Below are 18625 nucleotides of genomic sequence, written 5' to 3' on the forward strand. Positions count from 1 at the left end.
AATTGTCATTGGAGTCTGCACCAACATTCATAAAATACTTCTGCAGCCAAGAAAAGGAGCCGCCCCAAAAAAATAAAGGACTAGCCTCTGCCAAAAATGGATAATGGTAAATCAAATCAATCAAACAATCCTTTACTTTATACAGCTTTTTTTCCCCCCCTTATTTCTGCATGTTGTTTCCGATTGCAGGCTATAATGAAACTCTTCTCTCTCTCTACTAACAGTAATGCCAGATGTCATAATTTTATTAGTCCGTACTACCACATGGCACTGCCACGTGGTAGTACCGTATCACAGTATAATTTCTCGCATTGGTGGCTTTGTCTACCAAGTAACCCAACAAGCGCGCGTTTGGAAGTGGGAGTTTTACTTTCTCCTCCTTTTTTACCCCACTAGCTTTCCTCTCTTGTTATTTTCTTAGAGCAACTCCACTCATTTGTCCTTAGCCATGGCAAAAGGGGAGTTAGGGCAGCCACTATTCACGTGAATAGTGGCTGCCTTTACAAATAGTATTTTATGTTTCCACCACCCGTTGCCATGGCAAATGGCAATTACTATTCATTTTTTTGTTTTTTTCACAAATTTTTTACCTCAATAATTAATTTGGATAATATTTTTGGATAAGATTTTCGGGTTCCTACGTGTTAATACTATTCATATCTCATAATCGGATAAAATTTTCAATTTCAAATTTCAGATAAATTTTTTTAAAAATTGGCTGGTATTGATAGAAAAAAATTCATTAATTTTTGGGTATTTTTTAAAATTTTTTCCTAATTTTTTTTAGTAATTTATTGCAAAAAAATTGGCTGCTGTTGGATTGGAGAAAAAAATCCGATCGGAGAGCCCAAACGACGCCACATGGCAACAGAAAAAAAAATCAAATGAATGGGCTGACGCCAACCTGGCGTCAGCAATGACATCTGCCCAGCCCTCGGGCTTGAGCTCGGGCTGAACTGGCCTAAGGGCCAGCCCGACTTCGTGGGTCCTACTCCCAACCCGGGCTTGGGCTCCTCGCTGGAACTGGGTTTTTTTTCTTCTCCCCCCAGCTTCTGGCTGGGCTTGCCGCTGAAGTTGCTCTTATGTAGTGAATGTGGATCAATTTTCGTATTTCAGACCGTTTGTGTATATATACATCCATATACACCTTTAGGTTGGAGTGTTTTTCAGCTGCTAGAGATGTAAAAGTAGAATATACCCTATTTACACCCCAACAATATGGATGCTCTTATTATTTTACTTATATTATAATATGTATTAGTATTGTAAATGTATTTCTATTTACTAATGATATATCTTGTGTCATGACATCTTACCTATGTTGTCTACTCATGTTGTCATACTTAAACTAATAACATAATGTGACAATGTATCCTCACACTGTAGTATTAATAATTGACACAAATTATTGTGCTAATCATCCAATTATAAAATACTCACAAGTGTACTAATCTATTGGGGTATAGATTTGTAAGTACGGAGCCGATCCTACGAGGAACTGTCGCCCTATACAAAGTTGTAGTTTGAGTACATAAAGAAAGAACACTTATTTAACAAAACACAAATGTAAAATACAAATTGGAAATTAGGAATGAGTAAAGAAAAGTAAAAGAAATGAAACAAAACAAGAACCCAAAGATAAACACAATTAGCACTTTCTATCACCCATTTGTCATCGTTGTATCACCATTGCTATGTATCACCAGTTTATCACATTTTAGCAAGAGACGAATTTATGAACTTCTTCTGTTTTCCAGTTTCGACCTCTGTCCCATTTTGGACCTGTAACTTTCCAACCGTTAATCCAAATTTTATGTTCTTTATATGGTGGGTTCCAGTATAGAAAAATAATGAACCCAATGCAGGTCAAATATCAAAAATAGATACAAAAGTGAGCAAAATTCAGTAGAAACAAACACACAACGTTTCAAACAACACACACAAAACAAAAGGGGGTGGGGGGTTTTATTCAAGTGAACTAATTTTAATGCTTAAAATGTAACCAAACACAAATTTTAACAACATTGATAAAAATGAATATCAAAATGTGGCTTACAATGATGAGAAACACTAGGGTTTTTGGAATCCACTCTAAACCATCCTACTCAAGTTATGAACTCTAAATGTGTTGATGAAGATGTTTGCAATCAAGACTGGGTCTAGTGGCTCAAGATGCATTGATTCTCTCTAGTATAAGTAAACTGTGGGTCTAGTGCTACAATACTCGTGCTTTCCATATAATATATCAATCAAGGTGTACTTAGTACTTCGATTTAATTACACAGAAAACTCATTAAGTTCAAAGAGAATATGAACATCACAAGAACCCTAATAGTATGATGTTTACATTAGGCATTCAAGAAACTAATTTACATGGATAATTCTTACTTCATCTATTTGTTGCTTAGGAAAACCTGAGGGTACATATAATCCCAACAATCTCAAGAAGCATGCTTTCAAAAGTGATCAATCAAAGAAAAACATATATCAATGATAGATTATTTTAGTGAATGGGAATTCATCAACAACATCTAGAAATTCATAAACTCAAGCATCAAAACAATAGAGTAATCATGTTTTGGGCTTCAACCTAAGCCCTAGATATGGAGTTTAGCTCCTCATGTTCATAGTAAACACAAGTTCAAATACAATTAGGAAGCGTTTACAAATTTTGTGAAGAAGATGAAAGCACAAGGTCTTCAATGATGGAGTGACTTCTTCTCCTATTTGGTATCCTCTTTCTTGCTTGGTTGCACCTTTGCTCTCCTTTCTCTAGCTCCAATCTCAGAAATTCCAAAAGTGTTGACAATGTGTGGAATGATTCAGCAGAAACCCTCTCTCTCTCTCTCTCTCTCTCTCTCTCTCTCTCTCTCTCTCTCTCTCTCTCTCTCTCTCTCTCCAACTCACCAATCCATAGGATACTCCACCTTTTCCTAAAGTCTTTGAAAATTTTGATGATAAGGCTAAATTGACTATTTATCCGGATGCTAAATTGGGTGAAAAATTAGTTAGGAGAGTGAAGTTCGATTGGGGCGATAGTTCGGGGGATAAAAACAACTAAAAATCCTTGAAAATTATCTATAAGTTTATGGGCAAATCACCAATTAACCCTAAAAAATTATTACTTCAAAGGCTTGAGGCCTTCTTTTTTATGTTATTTATTTCACATTTCTAACAAGGGTATAATTGAAAAATTAAACAAAGTTTGCTTTCCAATCCTATACAAATCAAACGTGGAAAAGAAAATAAAGTGGTATTTCCTTATTACTTTCTATCATTATCAAACATGAGAAATAAATCTTCCATTTCTCATCTATAAAAAAAAAAACATTGAAAATGTTTCTCATCAAATACTTTCCATGGTGGGAGGCCCGAAAGTGTATACTTACTTGTTTATGTTTTTATTTATCAATTTCGGATTTAGGGAAATAAAATAAACAAATGAGGCTGAAATGCTTAGGCCCATTCTTTCTATATGGAATGTAGTCCCAGCCCAACAAGGGATAAGGATATTAGATAACATCTGAACGGAAAAGAAGAGCTCTCCGGACTCTCCATTGATGGAGGTCCTCGCCAGCTCTGCAACTGCTTCTTCATGCCCTCATTTCATAATCTCCAACATGTACAAGAACCCTAACTCCGCCTCCATGGCTACCACTCCTCAGGTACTCTCTCTCTCATTGATTTCTATCTGGTTGACGGCTCATTTTAGCTCTCTTTCAGCGGGCATGACCAGCAATTATGAAATTAGAGAACAGCTTAATTGTCAGTTTATTCTCTATTCATAAAATTCAAACCTTTTGCTTTCTTCTTTCTTTGGGTCAAATTGTCTTGAACGCTGAATATTTTTGCACTTGGCTTGCTTTGCTTTACAACATGTTACGTCTAAACAACTGAGTATAGTTTTCATTACTTTGACTCATTTTGACAGGAAAGGCATTTAATTTCCTGATCATTTTTGCTACATTATGGCATTTAGATTGCTTTCCCTCAAGTTAGAACAAAAAGTGAAATCCATTCAGGTAGTTGGTAATATCTTGTAATAGTCACAATTTTATGTTGGAAATGAATCCAAAAGAGGCCTAGTGTCTTCTGAAAGATTTAAGATACTGCTCTATAATGTATGCTGAGCGCTATCTAATTGTAATGGTAACTCCATCAATTTATAATTTTCAATTGGACTCTTTGCAGTTGCTGCAACGGAAGTATGCACCAGTAAGGATTGTAGAAGCTCGAGCAAAGGCTCCCTTAATGTATTTGAAGATTACATCCTTTAAGAGACTATTAAATTATGGTAATACGGATAGGGCCTTGCTTTTACCGATATGCAGGCTCAACCAGAGTTTCTTTTCTCAGTGTAGTTTGTTTTCAGTACGCTATAGTAAGCTCAAGAAAAAACTTCGATTGAAGAAATATGCTGGCAGTCTCCATAAAGTGATAAGTTATTCAGAAAAAATTGGACATCATGCTTTTGTTCGATTCGTTGTTGCACTGATGGTGGTCATGTCAGTTTCTGTTTCCGTTAGCGAGAGTCCATCATGTAAGTTTACTTTTTATGGTAATGCAGTAGTGAGAGCCACAAATTGTGCAATGGTGAGAGAATTTACTTCTTGTTCTTTTATTTACTTGCGTAGGGGCTCTCACTGAAGAGAATCTTCTGTTCTTAGAGGCATGGAGGATGATTGACCGTGCATATGTTGACAAAAGTTTCAATGGACAAAGTTGGTTTCGATACAGAGAAAATGCACTGCGCAATGAGCCGATGAACACGCGAGAAGAGACATGTACGGATTCCATCCTTTTAGTAGTCACTACATACTGTATTTTCCTACATCTTCCTATATTAAAAATAGTTTGAAATAATCCAAGGCTGTTCTTTAAAAGGACACCTCTATAAGGTTCCTTGGAATTCAATTAATAAATAGTTTTGTACTATAGACTTCTGCACATACTACCATATGTGACTTGAAACATGTTGGGATTATTTGGTTCTTCCGACCCCTTGGTTGCAGAAACTTTATGACGATCTCTAATGTCTGCTCCAAATAGAGTACTTTTAATTTCATTGTTCCAGCTTGAGAGTTTTCAAGATTTACTGATCATAGCGTACCAAAGCCTCAATTCACTTGCCAGGTGGGAGATATCACCAAAAACTCTAAAATAAGATGCCATAATAAAAGCAGCACAACTTTTATAAGAAGAAAATATAAGAATTAAGGCTGAGCTGAAAAACTTTGCAACTTCAAAGGACTGGTCCATGAACTTCCGTTTTCTTCAAGAAGCAGTAGATTTGGGCTTGAAATATGCCAACTATTTTGGGCCATCCCCAGGGGTTAGCCTGGTAATTATCCAGTACATGTAGGATGGGGGGCTACACATACCTGGAAAATAGTCAGGTACTAAAAAATATGTGGCTACCTCATGAAGATGAAGCCAAAATTTTAAAAAGAAGCGAAATGAGTAATAAGGTAGGTGAGTTGTCATGTAAATTGTTTCAATATTGCATAGTGTTATATTATTAAGCTGTATTTGGGTGCTTATCAATATGAATAAACTTCATCCCTGTTAGTGTACTTCATTTAGTTGAAAGTACTATATTGTCTTTCCAGTTTCCCCAACTAAATCCTAATGGCGTATTTACAATCAGATATGGCAATAAAGAAGATGCTTGCCACATTGGAGGATCCTTTCACTCGATTTCTGGAACCTGAAAAGTTAAAGAGTCTACGGGTACAAGGATTTATCTTCTTATGGTCTTAGTGTATTGCATTTTGGCCTGAATAATAATGTGACACTCTATTAGATACCACATTAAATACAATCTCTACCTGTTAGTTTTAGATAGCATTTCTTCAGTGAAATTTCAATATAGATACTGTCCCTAAAATCTGTTTATATCTTCTTTGAAGGCAGTCTGGGACTCAAGGTGCTCTTACAGGCGTAGGGCTGTCAATTGGCTACCCTACAAAATTTGATGGATCACCTGCTGGTCTTCTTGTTATTTCAGCTTCTCCAGGAGGTCCAGCAAACAAGGCTGGCATCTTGTCTGGGGATGTTATTCTTGCAATTGATGATACAAGTACAGAAACAATGGGTGTATATGATGCAGCAGAGCGGTTACAGTAAGTTTCTTACCCACTTAACCTGTTGAATTAGATTTCGCCTCAAATAATTAGGTTCTAATAAGGAAATGCAATTATAACATGGCTTACAATAGTATGTATTTCATTTGCAATTTATCATTGAAATATTCCTTTATTTTATCTGACATGGACATACGCAAAAGACACTGTAGTTTTCCTGTCAATTTCTTTCTGATCTTGCTGATAGTTGTTTATTTGTTTCTTAGTTTTGAACTGTGGAAAATAAAATTTACCAAGTGACAGTTATAAATTGTGCTAAAAGTTTGTTATGCTATCTAATGGCTATATTACTAACTACCCATCAAGTACTAGGATATTTATTTGTGGATCAGTCACCAAATCTGTAGTTGAAAGCCATATCAGTTAACTTTCTGGAGAAGCTCGCTATCTTGAGGTCTTTGAATTTTTGAGTGCCATTGTCCGATTCCTTGTAATTGAAATAAGTTGTTTCAGAATCAGGACTTCTCTTTCCCATTAAATTCATTTATTTATTTATAACACATTTTTCCTACTTGTATAGGGGATCTGAAGGAAGTTCAGTGAAATTGACCGTTCGTAGTGGACCTGAAATAAAGCACCTGGATTTGATGTAGGTTCAGTTCTTCATTAATCCCTTCAGAAAGCCTGTTATCTCATTATACAGGGAATTATTTTTTCTTTTCTTCTCAAGGAAATACAATTTTGCATTCCCAAAAGTGTTTGAAGATTTATTGCTTTGATAAAATTAAGCTGAAAAAGCTTCAATATTGATATTCAGTTCATGGTGACATTTTAAAAATGCTTTTGGGCTGGTTGTCATTGTGGCTGGAAATTGAGCTCAGTGTTTAACCAAAGTCATCGTATTCGCTTTGACACTTGAGCAACTTCTAGGGGTTAGCACTTAGGAGCGGGGTGAATTTTCTTTTTTTTAAAATTATCTTTTGTCTGAATCTTCTGTCCTTTCTTTTTCATTATTTAAAATACTTTAAATTACTTTTTGCTGCCTTTAGGCGGGAGAAAGTTTCACTGAATCCAGTAACATCAAGACTATGTGCGATGCCTGCTTCGGGAAAGGATTCCCTTAGGATTGGCTATATCAAACTAACATCGTTCAATCAAAATGCATCTGGTAAGCTGAACTAGTAGCTGTTATCGGTTAGGTTTTTCAAGGAGTGGTACCTAAATCAAATATATATATATATATATATATATTTAATAAATAAGTTAGGAAATGTATTTCTATTCATAAAAGCAAGGTCTATTTTTCTAGTTTATTTACAGAAATTATATAAGTTGTGTCTCATGTGGCAGAACTCAGAATTTTACTGTGTTGTTTTGATCAATTATGTTCTCAATTCCCCTACCATTGATAGACGAATTTGGCTCTCCTGTGTATGGTTTTCAAGGAACATTGTTCATTTTGTTTAGAATTTTATTGACTTATTCTTTCACAATCTCATTTAGTAATTTGAAATGGTTTGAGCTCTTTTTGCATTGTTTTTGGTTTCTATTTTCATCCTTTATATATATATATATATATATATATATCAGAGAGAGAGAGAGAGAGAGAGAGAGAGAGAGAGTAGATAGAATGTGTTCTCATTATTATTTAAACCATTATATCTGTTCTCTCTGCTCTCTCCCTTGCCTCTCTCCTCTTTTTAATTAAAAGAACACAGATTTAAAGCATTACCAAAGGAGCTCATACTTCTGAGTGTCAATTTCTGCAATTTGGTTTAACAACTTGCATGCTGTGTAGGTGCTGTCAAGGAAGCAATTAATACTCTAAGGACTAATAATGTTAATGCCTTTGTGTTGGATCTTCGAGACAATAGGTGATTATCTTTCAACCTTGGTCTTGTAAACTTTGCCCTTTGGCAGGCTTTCTGAATGCTCAAGTTTTCTTAAATTTGGTGCAGTGGTGGTCTTTTTCCAGAAGGAATTGAAATTGCCAAGATTTGGTAAGTTACACTAGAGAATTGTGGCAAACTTAATACTGCATGCCTTTAAGTCTTACACTTTCGTGGTGCCTTTCGAAGTTGTATATGTTAGCATTCATTTTGTATGCACATGAAGGTTTTGAACTCGTATTTCATATGCACAAATACAAGAAACCAATTCTCTACAATTCATTTCGTTGAAAGCCATTTTAATGCATTAGAGCCTAAAAGGGATTTATGTGATCTGCTGGGCGTGTGAGATGTGGACGTGTAGGATTCACACATTTCAAGAAATGTGGAAAGTCACGTTTTGGGAGACAGTTTATTTCTTTTCCAAGGGTTTTCCTTTTTACTTGAGTTGTCACATCCATACGTCATTGTTTTGATTAAGCATCAAAGTTTTGAAAGTGTGATGTTTCAGGGTTATGCTATAATAGTGTCTTTTGCAGTTAAAAACAACACAAGATCAGTTAATGCTGTTTGTTGGTATGGGTTTTTTCTTTGTATGGAACACTGGTTGCATAAATTGTATCCATGTATATTAAGAGATACTGACAAAATGAATTTCAAGTTAAAAGCTGTAAGAAACATGCCAACGATTTTTAGATTTCATTAAGGATTAAAAAAGAGAAGACATGCTTCTTTCTCATTATTCAACCGAACGATGTTTATGATTAAGTTAAGCTCAAAGTTTTGAAACTGTGATGTTTCAGTGTTATGCTGTAATAGTGTCATTTGCAGTTAAAAACAACACAAGATCAGTAAATGCTGTTTGTTGGTATGGTTTTTTTTTTTTTTTCTTTTTCTGGAACATGTGGTGGATAAATTGTATCCATGTATAATAAGAGATACTGACGAAATGAATTTTAAGTTAAAAGTTGTAAGAAACATGCCTAAGATTCTTAGATTGCATAAAGGGTTAAAAAAGAGAAAACTTGCTTCTTTCCTCATTATTCAACCCAAACGATGTTTAAGAAGAAAACCCATTAAAGCAACCAGATTACTACATCATTGCTTGAGGTCTTTTGATTATTAATATTCTAATCTGTTATGTTTGATCCAAATTTCTGCAGCACAAACTTCTATAATCGAGTTTCGGTTTTTTATTTTTTATTTTTTAAAAAGACATTGTTAGTCTTTCAAAATTAAGCTTACGCTGCATTATGTCAGGTCCAGTATATTCTAAGTTTTCACAATTAGATGCTGCCTTCCAGGTTGGACAAAGGTGTGATTGTATATATATGTGATAGTCGTGGTGTTCGAGATATATACGACACTGATGGAAGCAAAGCAGTGGCACCGTCAGAACCCTTGGCTGTGCTGGTATACTTCTATACATTATACAATGAACTAGATTTGTTCAATTATATTCCGTGATACATAGGCAAACATTTGCAAATGTTATTATTAATGGTGCAGAGTTGTCATCATTTTGACCATCTGTCATCAAGCTCGGGCCTGTCTCTCTATACTGTTTAATAGTGGACCCACTTTTTGATTTTTGATATTTTATCTTATTAACAGAGAGCCTTGCTATAGTTGCATCCATGTTTTATTGCTTTAGAATGTGACATTCTTGAAAAGTGGGTAATTTAAATTCTAGGATTCATTGTTATTTCCCTTTCTGATTTTAATATTGAGTGGTGTTTTCAAGTGCTTTCCCATGAAATATTATCTTTAAAGAATTGTGTGGTCAAAAATTGGTGTATGTATCTTCTGAGATTTCTTCAGGTGAATAAGGGCACAGCTAGTGCAAGTGAAATATTAGCCGGGGCATTGAAAGACAATAAACGTGCGGTGTTGTTTGGAGAGCCCACATTTGGGAAAGGGTAAATTTTTTTTTTTTTACTCTACACAGTTCCTATAAATATAATCATGCATTCCTGACTTGAGCCATCCATCCCAATATGCAGGAAGATTCAGTCAGTTTTTGAGCTGTCTGATGGCTCCGGGTTGGTTGTTACAGTTGCTCGTTATGAGACACCTGCTCACACAGATATTGATAAGGTCTGATGCTATCTTCTCTCTCTCTCTCTCTCTCTCTCTCTCTCTCTCTCTCTCTCTCTCTCTCTATCAATTAACTCTGTTCTCTCTCTCTCTCTCTCGCTCTCGCTCTCTCAATTAACTTTACCCACATTGCTTCTTATAGGTTGGTGTGGTTCCAGACCATCCCTTGCCAACCTCATTCCCTAAAGATGAGGAGGCATTTTGTAACTGCCTCCAAGATCCTGCATCTGCTTGCAACAAGGTCGAGCTGTTTGCAAGATGACAGTATCCCCTTTGAAGACAAGACCTTCCTTTTTCTTTTTGTGCATTAGCATTGTTTACAGTACAGGAAATTGACAATTTTTTGTTTTCATGTGTAGTTTGACATTCTTTCAAGGTTTTATTTGTTTATGTAATGTCACATATTCAATGTCTGGGTAGAACCAAGATGGTAAACAAATTGCAAATATTTGATTAAAATCAATTAAAGAAATTTACCATGTCAATGTGGATTAGTTGTGCCACTGTCTTGCAACCCACAGAGAACAAATGCTTATTTTGTTTATTTATTTAATTATCCAATGAAAGTCATTTCCAGGTAGAATATTTAGATTTACCTCGTCTTGGAACTGTAAACCACAAATTTCTGCAGTTATCTAAACTGTACCATAAGAAGAGAAAATTCCTTATGAGATAAATACCAAATTCTACACTGTATGGAACAAAATGTACCATGAACTTGTACTTTGAGTATATACATGGCGTATGGATACTGATAGAGCCTCAGCATCCAAGCTAGACGTACGAAGAAAATGGCTTAATTATGCCATCGAAAACCATCGTGTACACAAATTGGCTCTGTCTGAAACTTGATTCCTTGATCTTAGCTTCAACTGATGTAAACGGGATCCGAAGGTCGTGTAAGAGGAGGAGCAAAAAGCCTTGTAGTGCTTGATCTCTACACTTCCAGGCCAACCAGTGAAAGTCATTCTCCAGGTTGACAGCGGGTTTGTATTCTCTATTCACCAAAACATCTTTGTCCATGAACCCAAAAATGGAAAAACAGCAATCAACAACCTAAACAGCAGAGGTGTGTCACTTTTCCTTTCTCTCTTACTCAACTTACCCTTCCCCATCGGCTTTCTTCGAGATTGCCTCCGTGCAGATTCAGTTCTTTCAAGATCATCCCACCCACCAAGACCTGATGCATTTTGGCCACTATTATCAACTGAGACATCATTGCCTACTACCCAAGATTGATAATCCATCTTTTTGTTGCTAGTTTCTTGTTCTTCATCCATTTTAACGTTATCTACAGTGCTGGCAAATGGTTTCCTTCTCCTCCTGGTCTTGGACTTACGTTTTGGCCTACTTTGTGTTCCTCCCCACAACTTCTCAAATGCCAGTGAAAATGCTGACTGACAAAGGGGGAATGCTAAAGCCATGAGGAAAGCTTTTGCACCCGTAGACAGCAGCAAAGATACGATAATAGCTGGAAATGCCCAACCATAGGATCTGAACACCTGCACCCACCAAAAAGCAAATATATTTCATCTTACAAAATTTTTGTTAAGAAGGCTTTTGTTTAACTTCTAACTCTGGATACAACACATGGAAAGATGCCCAAAGCAGCCAAAGATAACAAAGAACAGAACACAATATCCAGTTTTCACAGTGATTTCTATCATTTGAGCTTGAACCTGATATGGGGGCATTCACACATATGGGAAATGCAAGTATCATGACAATAGGAAGAAAAAAAAAAAAAAGAGCTTCCTCTCATTGAAACAAACAACAAAACCCAGCTAAAGCATTGATGCATTTTAATACTTAAAACATCTGGGTTTTTTTTTCTTTCTTTTGTTTTTGTTTTTGGACAAGTCAAACCAAAAATTGCAACATCCCAAATCGCAATTTATACAAATAACCAAAAATGAAGTGAAAGTTAGAACCTTGAGAATCCAGACACTATCAATGGCTTCATCCAAGATTCCACCAGAGCCTTCCTCCATCTCCGACTCCGAGTAATCATCTGACCACCACCGCCTTTTCTTCTTCTCTTTACTTCCATTGTAATTGTAGTCTTCTTCTTCTTCTTCGTCGCCATCAGCATCTTCTTCTTCTTCTTTGTTGCCTTTGTCTCTTAAATTAAAACCGAATCTTTGGGACCGAATGGTTTCGGCATTGGAATCCCAACGACGGTACTTAGGAGTGTAGGAGCGACTTGGTTGAGACGAAGGAAGTGGGTTTTGAAAGAGAGAGTGAAAGGAATATTTGGGTCGCCATGGATGAGGCTGTGTGAGAAGGAGGACACTGCTCTCCATTGGCGGTGTGAGCTTCCATTTGCCACGTTCTTGTTATCTTTTGTCCAATTAAAACATCTCCAACTTTATTACCCAAAAAAAAATCTTTAATTCTTTCTCGGTCACAAAAATAAATTCCGAACTTTTTGGCAAAGCCGCGATTTCTTTTATTTTCTTTAAAGATAATAAAAGGGAAATTCTATATGAACCCTATTATTTGCTCTTTACACTCCATAATTTTTTACACCCCATTAAATTTTAATAAAATTTTAAATTACTCATTATATCCTTTTTTTTTTCCTAAATTGCCCTCATGAACCCCATTCCCTAACTCACTATGTAAACCCTATCCCATATCATACACCACCTATCAAAAACCCCCTTCCCTTTCAAACACACCCCCTTTGAAATCAAAACCACCCCATCTGATATCAAGCCCCACCCTATCGAAAATTCCCTCCTCTTGCAAACACACCCCATCAAATTTACAACAAGCTCCACCGCACACCCCATCGTCTTTGAAACAGAGTCATCGCCCAACCCATCTCTGCAAACCACCGAACTCCATCGCACAATCCATCTCTGCAAACCCGAACCCATCTCTGAAACAGAGCCATCACACCCCACAGCCAACCCCAAATGCCTCACCCCGTCGCAAACCACCATCTCCTCAACCATCTCAAGCATCCATCACCAATCTGTCAAGTTTTCACAAATCCTTTGAAGAGCCAAGGTTTGATTTCGATTTCGATTTCTATATTTACATTTCTAAGTGTTGATTAAGCCTACGTTTGATTTCACTTTTGAAAAGCCAAAGTCTGATTTTAATTTTTGATTTCAACGTTGTGGGTGTATGGTTCGAACATGGTTTTACAAAACTAGAATATAGTTTCGGTGGATTACCACCGAAATGGTTCCGTTGCTTTAGTGGTAGTCCACCGAATTTGAACTTGATCTGTACTAAAATTAATTTTACTTTCGGTGGGTTACCACCGAAATCGTTACCTTATTTCAGTGGTAATACACCGAATTTGTTTCTATTTTTTAGGAGATTCCCACCAAATTTATTTCTGTTTTTCAGTGGTACTCCAGCAATATGTGTTCTTTTTTCAATGATAATCCACTGAATTTGTTTCCGTTTTTCAGTGATTATCTACCGAATATAGGAGCGTGACAAACGTATGTTGTCCTTTACTAGGCCGTTCGTGGCATTAGGGGAAATAGCTGCATTGCGTACACGACCTTCCCAAGTTCAACAAGCAGTTGAGACCTTGCAACAGATTTTAGAGGGTACAAACATACGGTCTACCATGACATATCAATGTCGTCATGGTTAACTGACTTGCTAGCATGCATTTATTAGAACTCATGAAACTTTTGTTGTTTTGATTAGTTATTGCATGTTTGTATTATTAGAACTCATGGAACTTTTGTTGTTTTGATTAGTTATGAAGTTTGTCCCACTAAAAAAAGTGAATGTAAAAAAATAAATAGAATTATTAGATCTGGAACTATTTTTGTTTTGATTAGTTATGAAGTTTGTCCCACTAAAAAAAGTGAATATAAGAAAATAAATAGATTTATTAGTTTTATAATCTCAATTCTGTAATGGGTGCATTTTGGTCAGTCATTAGGATGTCCGTATCTGTAGTAGCTAAATTCTCCACTCCCGGAAGTTGTTGAAAAGCATCCATACGCGCTTGGTACCTCGAGTACAAATGTGTTACATTGCATATGTCACTTTGTTCATGCCATATTCTAGAAACTGGTGGAATAGGATGATCTGGAGACAAATGAATCTACAAACCAAGAATTCATTCATATACGCATAGCATATAAAATTAAACAATGTTGCATAAACAAATAAATTCATACCTGGACATAGTGATCATCGTCAACAAAATCAATGGCAATCTCACGTAGCTTGATTTCGCTTGATTGAACTGAGAAAGGAAGAAATGTAAGGCATTGACGCATGCTTAGAAGGATTAAAACCACATTATAACATGTGACAATAATAATTTGCATTCGACCTTATATCAGTTGTCTCACTAGACTTGCAAGACTTATAGTTACCGCTCCTTTCACAGGCAAGTATTACACGAGGTCTCCTCTTGCCCTCACCTCCATAATTAGACATTTTAATTACAATGACAATATTATTCATTTTTCCTTGTGCACGAGCCCATCTAAGTAATGCATCTCTACCATTAAATATCTACACATAAAACTCATCTTATTTAAAAATAAAATTTGAAACGTTAATGCCACGTTAATGATACTAAAAAGGATTTTAGACAAATAATTACCGAATAAATTGTGAATTAATCACTGTAGTCCATTACACATTCTGTTCTCACATTGTTGCCTTCAGTAGGGGCGTCACCTTATTTTTATTCCTTCAATGGGAGTAAGATCAAAATAGCTTGCATTAAATTTGTGGTCGACAATAAGTTATTGAAAAAATAAATAAATTTCGGTTCGATGCCACTGAAACGCAGGTAAAAGTTCGGTACTGAACCACTGAACTACGTTCCATGTTACGGTGGATCTCCACTGAATATTAAGTTCATAACAGGTCAAACCCAACCGAAAAAGTTGCAACATTTCGGTGGCATCCCACTGAATTTACCTATTGCATTCAGTACTGATGTACTGAACGCAACCAACGACCATTATGAAATGCTAAACTTGCAAAACCCCAAAAAATAAACTCGTACCTCATTCGAAGCCCTCTCTAACTTCAATCTCACCTTTCATGAATAAATACAATGTATATTTTCACAAATATAAACATATAAATCTAGGGTTTAGGGTTTAGGAACATGATAGTTTGAGATTAAAGTCAAACTAGGGTTGCAGGAATATATGTGGGGTGTAGTGAGCAATTTTAATTTTAATTTTAAATTTTTTTTGTCCTTAACAGTAATTATATACAAGGGTAAAATAGGTTATTCATGTTTAAAATTAGTATGGGGTGTAAAAAGTAAATAATGGGGTGCCAATAAAATCTCCCATAATAAAAAATTACACCAGCGGTTTCTAGCCAAGTAGAAAATGACATGACTTTAGGGTCAGTTTGGTATTGTTGTGCTGTTAATATAATCATTATCAGATTTTCTGTGAGAGAAATCAGCTGTGAATGAAAGCAATTTGGCGTTTGGTAAACTTTTTATTAAAATTGTTGTTGGTACTAATTCCCGCATAATCAGAAAATGATTCTCGCATAATTATTAAACCCAGCACCTCTTCGAAACTGATTCCTTCATAATCAGAAAATGAAAACACTTAATTAGCTGCTTTCCCTTATAGCTTTATCTCACAGCAATTTTTAATAATAAGTGATTTTCTCATAGTTTACCAAATGGGCTGGGCTTTCCAAAAAAATTTAAAAATCAATTATCACCTCAAATAAGCAATGCCAAACGAGCACTTAGAACATCTCCAATCGATATGTCAAATTGTCATAAGGACATGAAATAACAAAAATTGAATGTTAAAATTGCTCAAACCGAGTAGTCAAATCCTATATGAATTTGAAGGCTGGATGAAGTATGTCAAAAATAACATATCAAAAAGCTTGATGTCAAATATTATTTTAATATTTTTTTAGTCATGTACCCCACTATCATTTACTTTCTTTTAAAACTTTATGCATCATATGAGTCCCATCTGTTTTTTAAAATTTAATAAAATAATATGATATTTGACAAAGGGTGGAGTTAAATTTTTTTCAAAGCATCAAATGACCAAATAAGCCATCAAATTCAAATTTAACATTTTGCATTTGACATCTCCGTTGGAGATGCTTTTAGTTCTAACACAAATTGAATCCTCAAATTGAAAAATTCCAAAAAAAAAGGTTCTATGGGGCATGATCTAGAAAATCCATCCATTCCAATTGGAGTTTATTAACTTGATTTTTATTATTGGTTTTTATATTGGTTTTTGTTTTTATCATATTCCTAACTCATTACTCCACATTCTCACGTCATTAGAACTAACTTGGGTAAACTCAATTTGATCTTTAACTTTATAAATGAGATGTTAGTTAGATTTACCTAAGTTTTTGTGCACTCCGAAGTGGTCTTGGAAAGTATAAGGTTTCGTCTCTCTTTCCCCTCCATGAAAAAAAGCATTGGTCTTTACTTTCATACTAAACACGTAAAGATGAGTTGATTATTTGTTGTCCCCTAGACACGATATATATATATATATATATATATATATATATATTTGGGGTCGGTAAATAGGCTTTACAATTTTTTAGCTGTAAGTTCTAATTTTACGTTTACCAATTCCATCCTCCATATTCCATCATTGTGGCCGTTTGACTCTCGTGGTGTTGACCAATTGTAGCTTTCTTTCACCAATTATATTGTTCCCATCTTTTAGGTTCATTCGACTCGAAGAGGAGGATGAACAGGAGACACACAAGAGAGACAAGGAAGAAAGAGTTTGAGAAGAAAGGGAGGGAGGCTCGAGGACACATAATTTCATACAAAATTTGCAGGTATGATACTTTGAATTACTTAATAGTTTTCTACTACAACACACTCATAAATTATGTTTTTTTTTTGTGGGTCAATACTCATAAATTATGTTAACTAAAAAGAATGTTTAACATATTACTGACAGGATTTATCATTCACCATGGATTCTCAAAGTTTCTTATTTCTTTTTGACTTCTGTCTTAATTCATGTTAAAGTAATCAAGTTATTGTACGTGATAATAACACTAAACGACATGTTATACTCTAGGTGTTATATCATATAATGGAATGATTTGAGGAAATTAGTAACACCATACCACATCGAATTCAGTTACATCAAAACATTACTCATATCACGATCATGCACATTAACTTCTCGTCAAATTCTACTCGAAGTGACATTAGCCAAAAAAAGAAAATCTACATAATTGCAAAACCTAACTTGGTATTTTTATTTATTTTAAATAAGACCTAAATTGGTATAAATAATGAGCAGGTGACTATTTTTACATAAGAAAACAACAACTTGATAGAGGAGGGGCATTGAAGAAGAGTTTGAGAATCAAGAGAGGGGGAGGCTCAAGGAGATTTTCATAAAAAATTTACAGGTATAATTATTCTTGACTGATTTTTTGTTCATCATCTATTTTAATTTTTTTTTTCCAATTAATTTGAAAGTTTTTATTTATTTATAGAAAAATGAAATCTTACAACCGAAACCACGCGGCTAGGCAGGCCAACTAAATCAAAGTAAATCCATTTAGAAGTTGAACCGATGTTGGAAGGAAAAGAAAACTAGAAAATTACAATTAAAGAGTCGGCGATAAATCTTACAAAAACATAAGAAGGAAACGACATGTCGTCGCCAGTGGCAAGACAAAAGGCGAGCTCCCCTGCCGAGAACCAAAACGTGAGGCGCTCCATAGCCATAGCTTCCGCGAGAGAGAGAAGGTTTGGAGCCATGAGGCCGACTCCGATGGACTTCTTCGGCGACATGGACGACCAGGGCTCCACCATGGCCATGGACGTTGACGACGTTGACACACTCGAGAGCTTTGCCGACGGCGTCATCGGCGAGAACAAGCTGGCCGACGCTGACTTCTTCAATTCCTTCGAGGACGATTTCGACGACACCGACATCAACTGAACCAACCGCAGCTTCTTCTCCATCGAACCCATGTAATGATTTGCTTCGATTTGCTCTGTTTTCTAGGGTTTCGGCTAGGATGAAGTTTCTTCTTTAATTAGCCAAATTGGTTATATATAGATATGGATTTTAGTTTGTGTTTATGCTATATGTGATTGCTGTGTGAATGATGGATGGTGTTCGTTCTGTTTGGTTGGCGTTTTTAAGCTCTGCGTGGTTTCTGTTCCAAATCAGAAAGTAATTGGTTTCTTATGTGTGTTAATGGGATTATGTTTTTGGGGCTTTTGCAAATGGTGTGTAGTGTTAGCTGTTTTGGGTTGTCTAGAAGAGTGAGGAAAGGCAAAAGAGAAGTGGGTATGTGAAGGTTTTGTTGAGTCAATGGTAATGATTCAGTGATGAACAACGTTTGAGAATTTTTGTTTCCATGCTAATTCTGGCTTTGTATGCAGTAACCATGTGGAATTATGGTTCTGCTTTGCAACTTTGGCATATCTATATGCTGTATGCATTTGGTCTATGCTGTTCAGTCTCTTGCATATTTTGCATTTGATTATAGGTTTGTCTGTATTATATGTCATGACTCAGTGTCTGTGCATTCACGGTGGTTATGCCATTTAGTCTAATTACTTCTTGT

At 35.7% G+C, this 18625-nt stretch overlaps 3 protein-coding genes across 4 annotated transcripts; 2 read left to right on the forward strand and 1 right to left on the reverse strand.

Annotated features, from left to right (window-relative positions):
- On the forward strand, nucleotides 3503-10569 carry LOC18792112 (carboxyl-terminal-processing peptidase 2, chloroplastic). 2 transcript variants are annotated; one of them, XM_020554112.1, is made up of 14 exons: nucleotides 3503-3665; nucleotides 4192-4294; nucleotides 4373-4540; nucleotides 4635-4784; nucleotides 5648-5730; nucleotides 5914-6122; nucleotides 6664-6732; nucleotides 7133-7251; nucleotides 7882-7957; nucleotides 8042-8083; nucleotides 9277-9385; nucleotides 9794-9891; nucleotides 9976-10069; nucleotides 10212-10550. In XM_020554112.1, exons 1-14 carry the CDS (start codon nucleotides 3561-3563, stop codon nucleotides 10329-10331), a joined length of 1545 nt encoding a protein of 514 aa, XP_020409701.1. In that variant the 5' UTR covers nucleotides 3503-3560; the 3' UTR covers nucleotides 10332-10550. The 2 variants fall into 2 exon arrangements, with proteins under 2 accessions (XP_020409701.1, XP_020409700.1); XM_020554111.1 differs by having other exon boundaries at nucleotides 4192-4540; nucleotides 10212-10569.
- LOC18788847 lies at nucleotides 10718-12407 on the reverse strand. The gene is made up of 2 exons (XM_007224302.2): nucleotides 12001-12407; nucleotides 10718-11571 (listed from the first exon to the last, which is right to left on the reverse strand). The coding sequence occupies exons 1-2, from the start codon at nucleotides 12370-12372 to the stop codon at nucleotides 11071-11073; spliced, it is 873 nt and encodes a 290-aa protein (XP_007224364.1). The 5' UTR covers nucleotides 12373-12407; the 3' UTR covers nucleotides 10718-11070.
- On the forward strand, nucleotides 17711-18228 carry LOC18790773 (small acidic protein 1). Its single transcript, XM_007221657.2, has one exon. The coding sequence runs from the start codon at nucleotides 17806-17808 to the stop codon at nucleotides 17989-17991; it is 186 nt and encodes a 61-aa protein (XP_007221719.2). The 5' UTR covers nucleotides 17711-17805; the 3' UTR covers nucleotides 17992-18228.

Source organism: Prunus persica, chromosome G1 (genome assembly GCF_000346465.2).
Source record: "Prunus persica cultivar Lovell chromosome G1, Prunus_persica_NCBIv2, whole genome shotgun sequence".
Classification (NCBI taxonomy): Eukaryota; Viridiplantae; Streptophyta; class Magnoliopsida; order Rosales; family Rosaceae; genus Prunus; species Prunus persica.